Raw genomic sequence first — 12,912 nt, forward strand, 5'->3', positions numbered from 1 at the left:
GCCTTTCTTGCCTTCTGACCCAAGCAACCTTGGCTGCTCAAAGCTAGCTCTCTGCTCCCCAGTCTGACAGATGGCACAATTAAGTCTTCTAGTCGCTCTCCCCTGCCCCTGCCAGACACACTCCAAATACGTGCACGTGCACCCACCCACACACACAAACTGTATAAAATGGCCTGAGGCAAAAGAACAATAACACCATTTCAAATTGCCACAACATTGCACAATTCTGGGAGGTGCCATTTACGTACATTGCAATGTAAATGGCACCCCCGGGAAGGGCTTAATTTGGTCTCATTCCACAAGAGGACCCAGAGTGAGTGTCAGCTTTGAAAGCAGAAGACCATCCATGAGTAGTTCTAAATGCACAGGTGAAAGGGAGAACTCTGAAGTTGGATCCCAGAATGTCACAGGTGGAAGGAATCTTTAAGGCCATGTGGTTCAACTCTCTCATTTTACAGATAAGGAAAGTGGAGTCTAAAGATGAGTAGAATACATAACTCATCCCAGTCCAAACTTCTCACAAATCCATCCATCCATCTATCCATCCATCCATCCATCATCCATCCATCCATCTGTCCAGTACACAAACACTTATTGAGAATTTTCCATAAGCATCCAGGCATAGGACATGGTACCCATCTCCATTCACCTCCCATTGTTCCCTGCCTCATACTTCACAAAGGGTGCTGGACTACCTTCTGGCAGCCCCACCCCTACCTGCTGTCCTGCACCTCCATGCTTTTTCTCATGCCTCTTCCCCACCCCCACATGAAGCATCACTTCCAACTTGTTTTTACACTGGGCTAACGTTCATTCATCCCTTAAAACTGAGTTCAGAGTGTTCTTAAGTCCGAGGGCCATGATTTATGTGCTCCTCAGCTATCCCAAGTGGTCATATTGTACAAACTAGGAAAAAGTGCCCTTTTCTCTAGCCTGCTCTCTACTGGGGGAAAAAATGTTGTAATAATTATTGTATGAAAGTGTACAGTGGCTCCAAGGTGAATGGCATCTGCTGGAAGTGTGCAGCCTACAACCTGCCCAATCAGAGCAGAGGCCCTGTCTTAAGTGTCCATTTTCTGTGGTCTCGTAATACCCCCTGTTTATCTGTACGCATCTATCTCTCACACTAGATTCTAAGCTAGACCAACACTAACCCCAGTGCTGAACACAGAGAGCTCCACAAGCTTTCACTGAATGCCTAATAACATTTTCAAATCAAATGTTAATTGCTCATTTGTCTGTTTCTTCACTAGTCTACAGGCTTCCTTAAGAGCAGAAGCACTCACCTCTTTATCTCCAGTGTCTAAGACTCAGTAGATGTTCAATAAATCCTGATTGAAGGGCTGAGTGAATGAACGAATGAATGGAGCAAGCTCTGAAGGCTCTGATTAACTCACTTCTAAGGGCAGCTGGGGAAACAGAAAGCCCAGACACAGGAAGCACCGAGTATTTTCTAATGCAGATTCTGAAAGTCCTTACACAGCTTGACTGCTATTGGCCTGCATTCTAGAATACCCAGATGGCAGGGGCGAGCATGGCTCAGCTGTTTCCTCACTTAAACTCTATCTCCTCTTGTGGCTACCAGGTGTTCTCCCAAATGATATTCAAATGATAATAATGATAACAATAATAGTATGTAACACGTCGTTTAATAGATGTCCGGTAGGCTTTTAAGCACTTTACATATATTAACTCATTTAATCTTCTAAACAACTCTATGAATCAGATACTGTTGACATTCTCACTTTTCAGATGAGAACCTGGGTGTATAGAAGTTAAGTGACTTGCCACCCAAAAAGCTGAGGTTCTAACTTGGGCAATCAGGCACCAGCATCCACCGCTAGCTAACCGCTGTTCTGATGGCCTGGTCTCCAGAGGACCCCCTTCAAACCAAGAAGTCTGTAATTTGGAATCCTATAGCGTGTTTGCATTGGATTCTATCTTGTCTATCTTCAGAAAGACTGCCCCAGAGCTGCTGGGTTCTGTCTTTTGTTCTTACAGATGCTACTGAATGAGAGGATGCTCAGCCCCCTTGCCTCTGATCATTGGTTCAAGGTGATTATCACCTTCTAAAACTGATACAGGAGTCTTTTATTGCTCACTGTGTCTGAGCCCTGTCCCCCAGTGCTACCTCCAATGGCCACTCCAGCATGCCACACTGCACCATGTTGGAAGAAGCAAAGCAAATAGACTGTGCAATGGTCTCTCTTTAACGAGTTTGCCAAGTGAAGAAATCTTTTCACAGCTAAAGCATAGTCTCTGGGAGTCCTTCTCAAATTATAGAACCAGGAAATAGCAACCACCTAGTCCCCAAGTCTGTAGTAGAATCTTTTCTTTCCCACATGATCTATGAAAGAAAGGACACAATGGCAAATCAGATAGGCTCTGCCATCAATACAGCACATCAGGTGCCCAGAACAACAAGGGAAACTTATTACCAGCCACACCTTCCTTCATCTTCCCTTTGGTTTTGCCTCCAGCAATGTTCTCCAGCCAGCCAGTACTAATTTTTATCTCCTGGTGTCTTCTATTCAGAGGAGCTTTTTCGGAAGTTTTCTTGGTGAAGCAAAGGGTGACTGGGAAGCTCTTTGCCCTGAAGTGCATCAAGAAGTCACCTGCCTTCCGGGACAGCAGCCTGGAGAATGAGATCGCTGTATTGAAAAAGTGAGTGGTCCTAGAGTTGGTCAGGTACAACTGTGGGATCACAACATTTCCTTCACAAATTACCTTCGAGAAGGACTGGGGCTGGATTTCCACACCCAAAGGCGTTGCTCCCATTGATTGAGCTGATGGGTCAGTTTGATCAATCAGCTAAGTTTAGCTAGATAGCCATCTTGGCTGATTTATTTTTGTAGCAAATTGACTAGTAAACCAACTGGTAGCAGAGCTGGTTTGTGCACGTAGATCAGAGAGTAATTAGCTCAAAAGAACAAAAATCCATTGAGAACCAATACCAGGAAGAATCAATAATTAAGGAAGTAGCATAAGATTTGGAAATTAGCCTCAGTTTGTACCAAAGCAAATGTAAGTTCAGCACCCCAACCATCATAATAGAGGCTATAATAACAAATCATCACATGTTTACAGTGGGACTCGTATAATAAACCCTATTGTATGCCAAAAGTATATTAGACATTAGGACTGAATGAGGCTGACAAAATTCCTTACCCTCGGGAGCTCACGTTTTCTGGGTGGAGACAGAGGTGCTCATAACAAACTCTAACCCGTTGGATGTGAGCCACACTAACAGAAGAGGAGACAGATTAGAGGAGACAGATTCATTCTGCCTACATGTGTGTTTTTATGAGTATTGATTATTAGGTACATTTTCAGAGAAGTGGGACCTGATAGATGAGTAGTAAGTTGTGGAGGCAGGAGGGGCAGTGCAGAAAAGGAATTCAGGCCGAGAGTAGCATAAACTGTAACGTAGAATCATGGAAGTGCGAGGGATGTTAGAGAAGAGTCAGTATTGGAAGCCTCTGAACCTAGAGTGAGTACCGTCACAGGACAGGAGATGAAACCACAGTGGTCAGTAGGACCTCATTATAAAGGGTCTTGGATGCCATGACCAAGAATGTTGACTTTTGGGGCCAGCTCTGTGGCGTGGTGGTTAAGTGAGCGTCCTCCGCTGCTGGCGGCCCAGGTTCGGATCCCAGGTGCACGCGGACGCACCGCTTGTCAGGCCATGCTGTGGTGGCATCCCACTGTGGCAATGTCCCACATAAAGTGGAGGAAGATGGGCACGGATGTTAGCTCAGGGCCAGTCTTCCTCAGCAAAAAGAGGAGGATTGGCATGGATGTTAGCTCAGGGCTGATCTTCCTCACAAAAAAAAACAAAAAACAAAAAACAAAGAATGTTGACTTTATTCACGGGCAGAGAAAAGTCATCAAAGGATTTTATGTAAGGAGTCACATGATCAGATTTATATTTTAGAGCCATCCCTCTTAAGCATGGTGAAGGATGGATTGGAGGATGCCAGCCTGGAAGATGAGAAACCAGTTATAAGACTTTCTCAATAATCTAGGCAAGAAATGAGGATACAAGCAAAAGTAGTGGCAGGATCATGTGGGGGCAAGAAGACTGGGTTCAAGAGACATCTCAGAGACAGAAGTGATTGGGTTTGGGATTCGCTGATAAGAATGTAAAAGAGAAAAAGCATTAAAAACGGCCCTGAGATTGAGCAATTAAGTGGACAGTAATATCGTTGCTTGGGATAGAGAACAAAAAGGACATGTAAGCTTGGAAGGAGGAAATAGAAAAACAAAAAGGGTTGGAACATATTGAATATAAGTATCCATCTATCTCTACACTGAGGTGTCTGGTAGGATGTTGGAGATATAGGTCTGGGCTCCAGAGAGATTAGAGCAGAGACAGACTGTAGACTCATAGAGAACAAGGACTATACTGGTCTTTCTTACCATTGCACTGTATTATTAGACCCTAACAGCATAGGTGCTCAATAAATATTTGTTCACAGAGTGAATCAATGATAAATTAATGTTAGCATTGTCAGCTTATAAGTGTAGTTGAATCCATCAGGTAACCACTGCAAGAGGTTCTATATTTTTAGAACTATCTTAAAGATAATAGCTACTATTGATTATGTGTTTGCTATTCCCCAGGCACTGTACTAAGCATTTTACATGCATTATCTCTTTTAATCCTGATATAACTGTAAGAGAGAGATGTACTTTACAGACAAGGAAAGTGAGGCTTAGAAGATTTGGGTAAGCCAGTCAAAGTTACACAATTAGTAAGCGCCTACGACAGATCTGAACTCAGACCCAATTGACGTAGAGTCTAAGTTCTTAACGCCTGTGCTGCCCAGCCATGAGTAAAACCCCCTAGAAATTGTCCTACTGGATAGGCATGCACAGAATTGCTGCCTGGGAAGCCAAGTCCACAGTTAGTATGATTATTCTTCTTGCCTCGGCCTCTGAGTAATCCCAGGCAGAGGTAATCTAGAGCCAGGTTTCCCAACCGCAGGGCTATTGACATTTTAGACTAGATAATTTTTTGTTGGGTTGGGGGCTGTCCTGTGCATTGTAGGATGTTTAGCAGCATTCCTGCCTCTACCCACTAAATGCCAATATCACCTCCCCCCTCCTGAGTTGTGATAAAAATGTCTCTAGATATTGCCAAATGTCCCCTGAGGGATAAAATAGCCCCTGGTTGAGAATCACTGATCTAAGGCATCCACAGAACTGACCCCCAAAACGAGCATCTGCCCTGCTTCTTACAATATCCTGGAACAATAATTTTGCAACACTTCCTCTGTGATTTCCCATGAGGAGGCTTAGCTAACCTAAATCCCTCCTGTTGCAGTCCACTTTCTTCATGCGATGTTTCTGAAGGAGATCTGGATACACATTTTGTAGAATAATCTAATTGGGGGTGCTTCCTTAGCCTTCCTCAGTTCTTGTAACTCTCTTTTGGTAAAGTTTAAAGAGATTCCTAAAGTAACAATGAAATGTTTGTTCCCTAAAGGCAGGATGATCAGTTATCCATTCAAAAATATGGATTGAACTCTACTCTGGGAATCTTTCCTCTGGGATTTCTTTGTCACTGCCTACTTATTAGGAAGGCTTCACAAGGACATGATCTTCCTAAACATTATCATGAAGAGTCTCTAACAGAAATACAAGTCCAGCTGGGCTGGGTCTGCATTCTTTGTCTGGACAACCTAAGCCACATACCTTTCACCATGACCTTTATTTTTCCCCAGGATCAAGCATGAAAACATCGTGACCCTGGAGGACATCTATGAGAGCACCACTCACTACTACCTGGTCATGCAGCTGTAAGTGAAGGTGACCCGCTTCCTCCACAGACGTCTCATGGGGCCTGGGAGGCCTAGAACAGGCTGGTCGGTGGTGAGGGAAGGATGGTGATTGAAAGACAAAATCAAGAATTAGTTCAAGAGGCTCTGAAATGCCAAGAATGCCTCTGGTCACGGACATGTTCTGTGTGGGCTGAGGGGTAAAACTAGGCCTGACTATTGAGTTGGTACGTTGCAGTACAGCCTTACCAGTTGTTCAAATATTTCCTGCCAGTCAGCAAGTAGATGTGACCCCAACCTGTCTGTCCTCCTCTGCTGTCCCGGTGCCTCCCCTTGGACTCTTTAGACCTCCCACAAACCTATGACTGAAGGAGTAATGTGTGGCATAGCAGGGGGCCTCCAGAACCCTTCTCTGGCACCACGGCTTGAGTCTATTTTGACCAGTCAGTCCATGTCCATCATACTGTATATTAAATATTTTAACATCACTCCAGGGTAAAATTACTGTGGGAGTAGAAGCCACAGGTAGGTAGATTTCAATTCAATATAAAGAAAATCTTTCTCAAAAGAGAGCCACCCAAAGTTAAAACAGGCTGTGATGGTCCATCTGTGGGACGGAAATGGTACCTCATTAGAAAAATTTCTGCATCATTGTCATATACAAATAAGAGTTCTGCCTGAGTGACTGCTATAAGGGTTGGTCATTGCTCCTGAGGGCTCAGTCTTGGGCTCAGAGACACTTCTACTTATAAAGTACACACACACACCACTCTGCAATCTCAGGGTAGCTGGATGCAATGTTTTGACTGACAGGCTGATTCCTCAGAAACTTCAATGAGCTAACTCAGGCCTAAGCAGCCTATTAACTCCCAGGCTCACCTGAGGCCATGGCTAGAGGTAGCAGGCAGTCAAGGGAGTGAGATTGGGGGTGCGCCCAGAGCAGCACTAACAAGTGAGCAGGGACCATGTGCACCTTAATGAGGCCAATTCAACAGGATTAGCACACAGTCATTCAGACAGCTAAGGGGAGGCAGAGAAGGGGGCAAATTTAGACGTCACTGAAGAACCCGTCAAGCCTACTAGAGTGCCAGCTCCAGGACCCAGGCCCTTCCAAGTCAGGAATTCACAGTTGTATACAAAGAGCATCTTTGTCATGGGCCTCCAGCCCCTGCCACGGAGCCTAGAGCTTCAGGACAGAAACGAAAGGAGTAGGATGTGTGCATTTTGATTGAAGTTCTACTTCCTCATTCCTGCATGGTCCTGTCAAGTGTGCATATCCATATCCAATGTCATGGAGCAGTGAAAAGGGGGCTGGGATGGTGAGAGAACTGGAAACCCTGGCCCATGGTTGAAGTAGTCTGGGATGTTTATTCCAGAGAAGGCCTGAGGAGAGCATTTCACTGTCTTCGCATACTTGAAAGGCTTCGTGTGAGAGGATGGTATTCTTGTTCTGTGTGGCCCTAATGGGTGGAATTGGTGTGTGCCGGTAGAAACTACAGGGAGTCATGTTCCATCATACTATATAAAAATATTGAGACGGTGACAAAAGATAGAACAGTCTGTCTTAGGAGGTAGGGAGTTCCCTACTACTGAGATGTTCCAGTACTAACTAGAAAACTTCTTGGCAAAAATAATGTAGGTGGCATTTGAGAGACGGGGACCAGACTTGATCTTAAAGATCCCCTGAATCCTAGTATACCATGCCATTTGAGCCTCAGAATAGTGCTACAACTCCACCCTATAATTCTAGCTTGAGGTAGCCCAATTTTCCAAAATGAGGAAAGAAATCCTGACAAAAGCACAAAGGTTAGTCTCATTTGCATGCCTTCTCTTACCTACTTTGCCTGATTTCAGTTTCACCTCTCCTTTTCCTCACGGCTTCCTGTGTCCTAGGCCAGGAAAGAAGGCAGCTAAGAAATGTGCCTGCACTAAGGGATTATTGGCTTCTTGCTAGACCCTAACCAGGTGCATTTTGCATTTTAAAGGAATTTTTCAGGGAGAAGTCAATCGTTGGCCCAAAGAAATGACTCCCTAGTGATATCATTCCAGGCACCCAAAGGAGGAGTTCTGAGTCTGGGGTAGTCCTCCCTGCACCCCTCGAATAATGGTCTGTGGGCACCTGCCTATTCCACCACAGCTGTGTCCCCCTGGCTACAGAACAAACACATTCATGTCCCTTTGACCTGAACTAATAACTGGATTCCTGCATTTGCCCCTGTGCCCACAGTGTTTCTGGTGGGGAGCTCTTTGACCGGATCCTGGAGCGGGGTGTCTACACAGAGAAGGATGCCAGCCTAGTGATCCAGCAGGTCTTGTCAGCCGTGAAATACCTCCACGAGAATGGCATCGTCCACAGAGACTTAAAGGTGCCACGGCAGGAGTCTTTGATGGGAAACCGAGAATGACCCTTTAGGAAGCTGCATAGGTCATGCGCAGTCTAAGCTCTGTAAAATGAGAGGGTTGGATGAACAGACTCCTAAGGCCCCATCTGCCCTTAGATTTCTTAAATAAATCTTGGATGACTGAACAATCATTGTTAATTTGTACACAGTCTTTACTGAACTTTTCACTAGGCTTCACCATAATTAGGATACCAAGGTAATCCACACGTTTGTGGAACCCAGCCACAGTCAAAATCAAATGTAATAAATCCTTGTTGAGGGTCAGCATTGCATCAGTCAGGTACCAGACTTTAGAGAGATCAGAGACAATTAACTAGGGGCTGGTTCCCTCAAAAAACAAACAGTCTTAGGGTAGTTGGGGAGGAGGAGAGGGAGGGATTGGGATGTTAATGGCTATAAAGCTGAGCAAAGTCAGGACCATAAGCAAAATACAGAGTGCTAGAGTGCAGAGGGGGAGGAAGACGGGAGGAGGAAGGAGGGAAGAATGGGGGGAGATGAGCTTGGCCTTGAAGCCAGGAGCCCAGGGTGCAGCTTCCTAAGAAATTATGTGTTTCAGGTGATTATATCCTATACTACGTGATATTTCTCTTCTTCCACAGCCTGAAAACCTGCTGTACCTCACCCCTGAAGAGAATTCTAAGATCATGATCACAGACTTTGGTCTGTCTAAGATGGAGCAGAGCGGTGTCATGTCCACTGCCTGTGGGACCCCTGGCTATGTGGGTGAGTCTGGGAGCAGGAGGGAGGTTAACCAGTTGGCTGTGTTTAACCACATGGATATTATTCACAGGGAAGGGTGGTTGTGGGGGGACAGGGTTCAACTTCAGGGGCAATCCAGGTAGGGCATTCACTTAGGAGGTTTAGGGCCAGCCAATCCATCACTCTCCGGAACTACCCCTACTGCTCCCAAATCCAACATCTTTAAGACAACCCACAACTGAGTCTTTCCCACAGCCACTGCCTTTACTTTGTCTCTCACTTTTGCAGATAGGCTTACTGCCTTTGTCTTTCCAGCTAGACCAGGGGCAAAGACAAGATCACAAACCCAGAGATCATTAGACTGCTAGGGAGTTGACCACTAGCCCCTCTTTCCTTTCTGCCTTCTAGAGGAGACCTCAGATCCCCAATTGTTGGTATCCTGGTATCCAGAGCCATAGTGTTGAATTTGAATCTGAGGGCCCAGATATGGGCCCTCAGATATACACCCAAAGAAACACCCTAGGAAACTGGCATAAATGGGCCCCCAAAAAGTACGAGCGGGCAAGTTACCAAGTGAGAGCATTCCTGAGATCCATGGGGAGAAAGCCGAAACTCAGAGCATCCACTCCTGCCCCTTCCCTCTTAGCCAGTCATCACCTGGTTGGGGATGGGAAGTGGGAAGCAGAACCCTGACTCAATAGAGGGAATCTGTTCTCTCCCTAAATGAGAGGTGAGTCATTTACCATCAGGTGTGGAGTCCCACTGGGTACAAAGCACTGGTATCTGGGATAAATACAGAAGGTAGCTCTCTACTGTCCCAAAGCCCCCAGTGAGAGGACAACATGACTCATTCCCTCATGGAGCTCTCCATCTGACGGGGCAGACTAAGCCCTGCTCTCAGAAGGTACCAGAGACTGATGGGACAGTTACTACCTGCCCTCTGGGAGTTCCTCACTTAACAGGCGAGACTCAGTCTCTGCCTTCAGGAAGATCCCAGTCTACGGGTAGAGAGACGGCCCCTACCTCACAGATTTCCCCTGTCTGAAGGGAGACACACAGCTTCTGCCCTGAGGATCCCCCAACTGAGTAGGGAGACACATGCCCTGCCTTCAGAGACTACTCAGCCTGATGGGGGAGACATAGCTCTGGAGATCCCCAGTCTGATGGGGGAGTCATAGGCCCTGTCATGGACTTTCCAGTCTGATAGAGGAAGATTTAGTCTGATGGGAGAGACACAGTCCCTGCCCTAAGGGAGTTTTCAGTCTTATAGCAACAGCACCATCCCAGGGTCTGCCCTAGTCCTCTTCTCTAAGCCTCTTCCTGACCTTCGGCCCTCACCCCTCAGCCCTCTCCTCTCGCCCCAGCCCTGACTCTACCTTTGGTTTGTTGCAGCTCCGGAAGTGTTGGCCCAGAAACCCTACAGCAAGGCTGTGGATTGCTGGTCCATTGGCGTCATCACTTACATATTGTGAGTAGAAGCTGGCATTGGCTCAGAAGTCGCAGCGCTTGCTCACCCCTTTTTCTCCTCTCTCCTGCTGCTCCTCAAGCAGCATCCACCCCCAAAGCATGTGTATGTACACGTGCCTACACACACACACACACACAGAGACACACATACACTTACTCATGCACGCAGCTCCAAAGGTTCCTATCGTGATCTCCATCAGGTTAAAAAAGAGAGTTCAGTGTGAACCCACTGTTCAGCACCCTCTTCCTGCACCCCCACCCGCATTTACTATACATAAATGTGTTGAGTCCTGCTCTGAATGAGCAATGAAAAGGGGAGAGGCCAAGCCAAGCCTGGATGCCAAGTGGGCACAGTGTTCCCATCTCAGCCTGTGACGACTTCAGCCCAAGGTAAATTGATGGCCTGGATGAACCTGGTCATTGCTCCTCTCCACACATTCTTAGGTCTCCTTTCCAAACCTGCTCATCACCCCTTCCCCACCATTCCACCTCACCTATAGCAAAATGTGCTCTTAGAAAAATAACCTGCTATTAGTGATTTACCCCTTAGTGTGGATTCAGTTCTGTCTTTCCTCAGCTTATGTTGAATAACTACTCTCATTCCTTCATTTACTTAGCAAATATTCATTGACTGCCTACTCTGTGCCAATCACTGGTTTAGGTACTAAAGAATAAAGAACAAAAGAGCCTAAAAAAAATCCCTCATGAAACTTACATTCAAGTGGAGATCCTACCATCCTTCTTAAAGATATTTTACACATCATCTAAGAATTCGGGGGAAGTACAGGGAGAGGGGGCGAGGATTTGGTACAAAGGTACAAAGGGGCCTTCCAGCGCTGCCCATCCCGAGCTTTGGCTTCTGCATAGACACTCGATGGGACCTGCATCATTCCTGAATCAGAGGCAGATCCATGTCCTGGTCACAGTGCTGGTCAGAGACCTGTTGCCTGCCTGTGTACAACGGTGGGAGGCTGGGCAGAGGGGAGAGGCTGGCCCAGGGTCCACGGGGTTGTTCAGCGGCATACCTCCTTTCTGTGCCACTGCAGGTTGTGTGGGTATCCCCCTTTCTATGAAGAAACTGAGTCTAAGCTTTTTGAGAAGATCAAGGAGGGCTACTATGAGTTTGAGTCTCCATTCTGGGATGACATTTCTGAGTCAGGTAAGGCCAGTGAGTGTGAAGGACAAGATAACAGGCTCAAGGCAGAGGCTGCCAAGAGAAAAGAGCTTAACAAAGGATGACAGTCCTGGCTCTTGAAAGTCCCCAGGGAACCTTACAGAACAGGCTGCCCAGGAAAGTAGAGAAATCTTCATCTGGTTCAAAGGATGAATAAATTATTTGCATCTAAGGTTCATGCTTTTGTTTTCCTAGAGGCAGAACCACAGTATGTCTGCTAAAGAGGGGCAGGTAGTTTAGATGAGGGCCAGGAGGGCAGAGCCAGGCACAGGGAGTGTTCCAGGCAGAAGTGGCAAAACCAAGGCCACGTTTTGCCTTTTACATAACAAGACCGAGAACACGCAAGTTCTGTGTGTGAGAAGGCAGTCGTTACATGTTGTTGGCTCCATTAAGCAGAGATCAGAGCTGGAAAAAGCCAGCACTCACATGTGAGCCCATGTGCAGGTGCTGGCCCCTGAATCAGTGCAAATGCACGCCCGCATGGTGTGCACGCGTGTTGGTGCCTCGTGACGAGATGTATCTGCAGTGCTGTGTGGGTGAGGCTGTGTAGAGCGTGTCTTTGGTGGTTTATGGTGGGTTGTTGTTAGGTGGTTTGAATTTTTTTCCTCTTTTAAGACTCTTAAAATTGCCTTTTTGGAAGATTAGCTAAAGATGCATTCTCTGCCACCCACCAGCCCGGAAGTGAATTTCCATCAGTCATGAAATCTGGTCCTTAGTTGTCGTGTCTTTGATTGCTCCCCTTAGCCAAGGATTTTATTTGCCACTTGCTGGAGAAGGACCCGAATGTGCGGTACACCTGTGAGAAGGCCTTGAGGCACCCCTGGTGAGTGAGGAATGGTGTGGGTCCTAGACCCCAGTCTGGTGGCTCCCAAAACACCATGCTGACTGGTTCACACTGCATTTCCCTGGAATCTGCTTGCCCTGAGCTGTTTACTGTTGTGACATCCAAGGAGCATAGCAGTGTTCATCAGGTCCAGCTGGAGATGCAAACAGTGTTTACCTGAGCAGGTTTGACCCAAGGGTGGCAGCTGGGTAGTCCAGTCAAGTGCAGGAGGCAGACACAGCCAGGCACTGTCACCCAGCACTAGGGTGCAATACTCAAGGGACACCCGGGAATAGGCAACTCTGCTCTGTCCTTAAGAGCATCTGGGGTCAAAGGTTGTGGTGATTTGAGAACAATCACAAAGCAACCAATTGGTAAAGTGGGTAAATAAAATCTTAAAATACTTCTTTTCTTCATGCTACACCCCTGCTCAAGAATTTACAATAGTTCCCCATTTCCTACCATGGCAAGCCTCAATTCCTTTGTTTTTCCAAGTTTTCCCTAATCCAGCCTGATCCTTTATCTCCAACTTCATTTCCCAGGATTCCCAACACACCTTCTCTATTC

The 12,912-nt window shown here is 46.5% G+C and overlaps 1 protein-coding gene across 1 annotated transcript in view; it reads left to right on the forward strand.

Moving 5' to 3' along the window:
- Window positions 1-12,912, forward strand: part of CAMK1G (calcium/calmodulin dependent protein kinase IG) — a 29,562-nt gene that overhangs the window by 13,251 nt on the left and 3,399 nt on the right. The window contains exons 3-9 of the mRNA XM_058538063.1: window positions 2,536-2,664; window positions 5,727-5,801; window positions 8,008-8,146; window positions 8,782-8,905; window positions 10,274-10,349; window positions 11,395-11,507; window positions 12,267-12,345. Coding sequence (XP_058394046.1) covers window positions 2,536-2,664; window positions 5,727-5,801; window positions 8,008-8,146; window positions 8,782-8,905; window positions 10,274-10,349; window positions 11,395-11,507; window positions 12,267-12,345 — 735 coding nt within the window. The remainder of the gene's footprint in view (window positions 1-2,535; window positions 2,665-5,726; window positions 5,802-8,007; window positions 8,147-8,781; window positions 8,906-10,273; window positions 10,350-11,394; window positions 11,508-12,266; window positions 12,346-12,912) is intronic.

This window comes from Diceros bicornis, chromosome 4 (assembly GCF_020826845.1).
Source record: "Diceros bicornis minor isolate mBicDic1 chromosome 4, mDicBic1.mat.cur, whole genome shotgun sequence".
Lineage (NCBI taxonomy): Eukaryota > Metazoa > Chordata > Mammalia > Perissodactyla > Rhinocerotidae > Diceros > Diceros bicornis.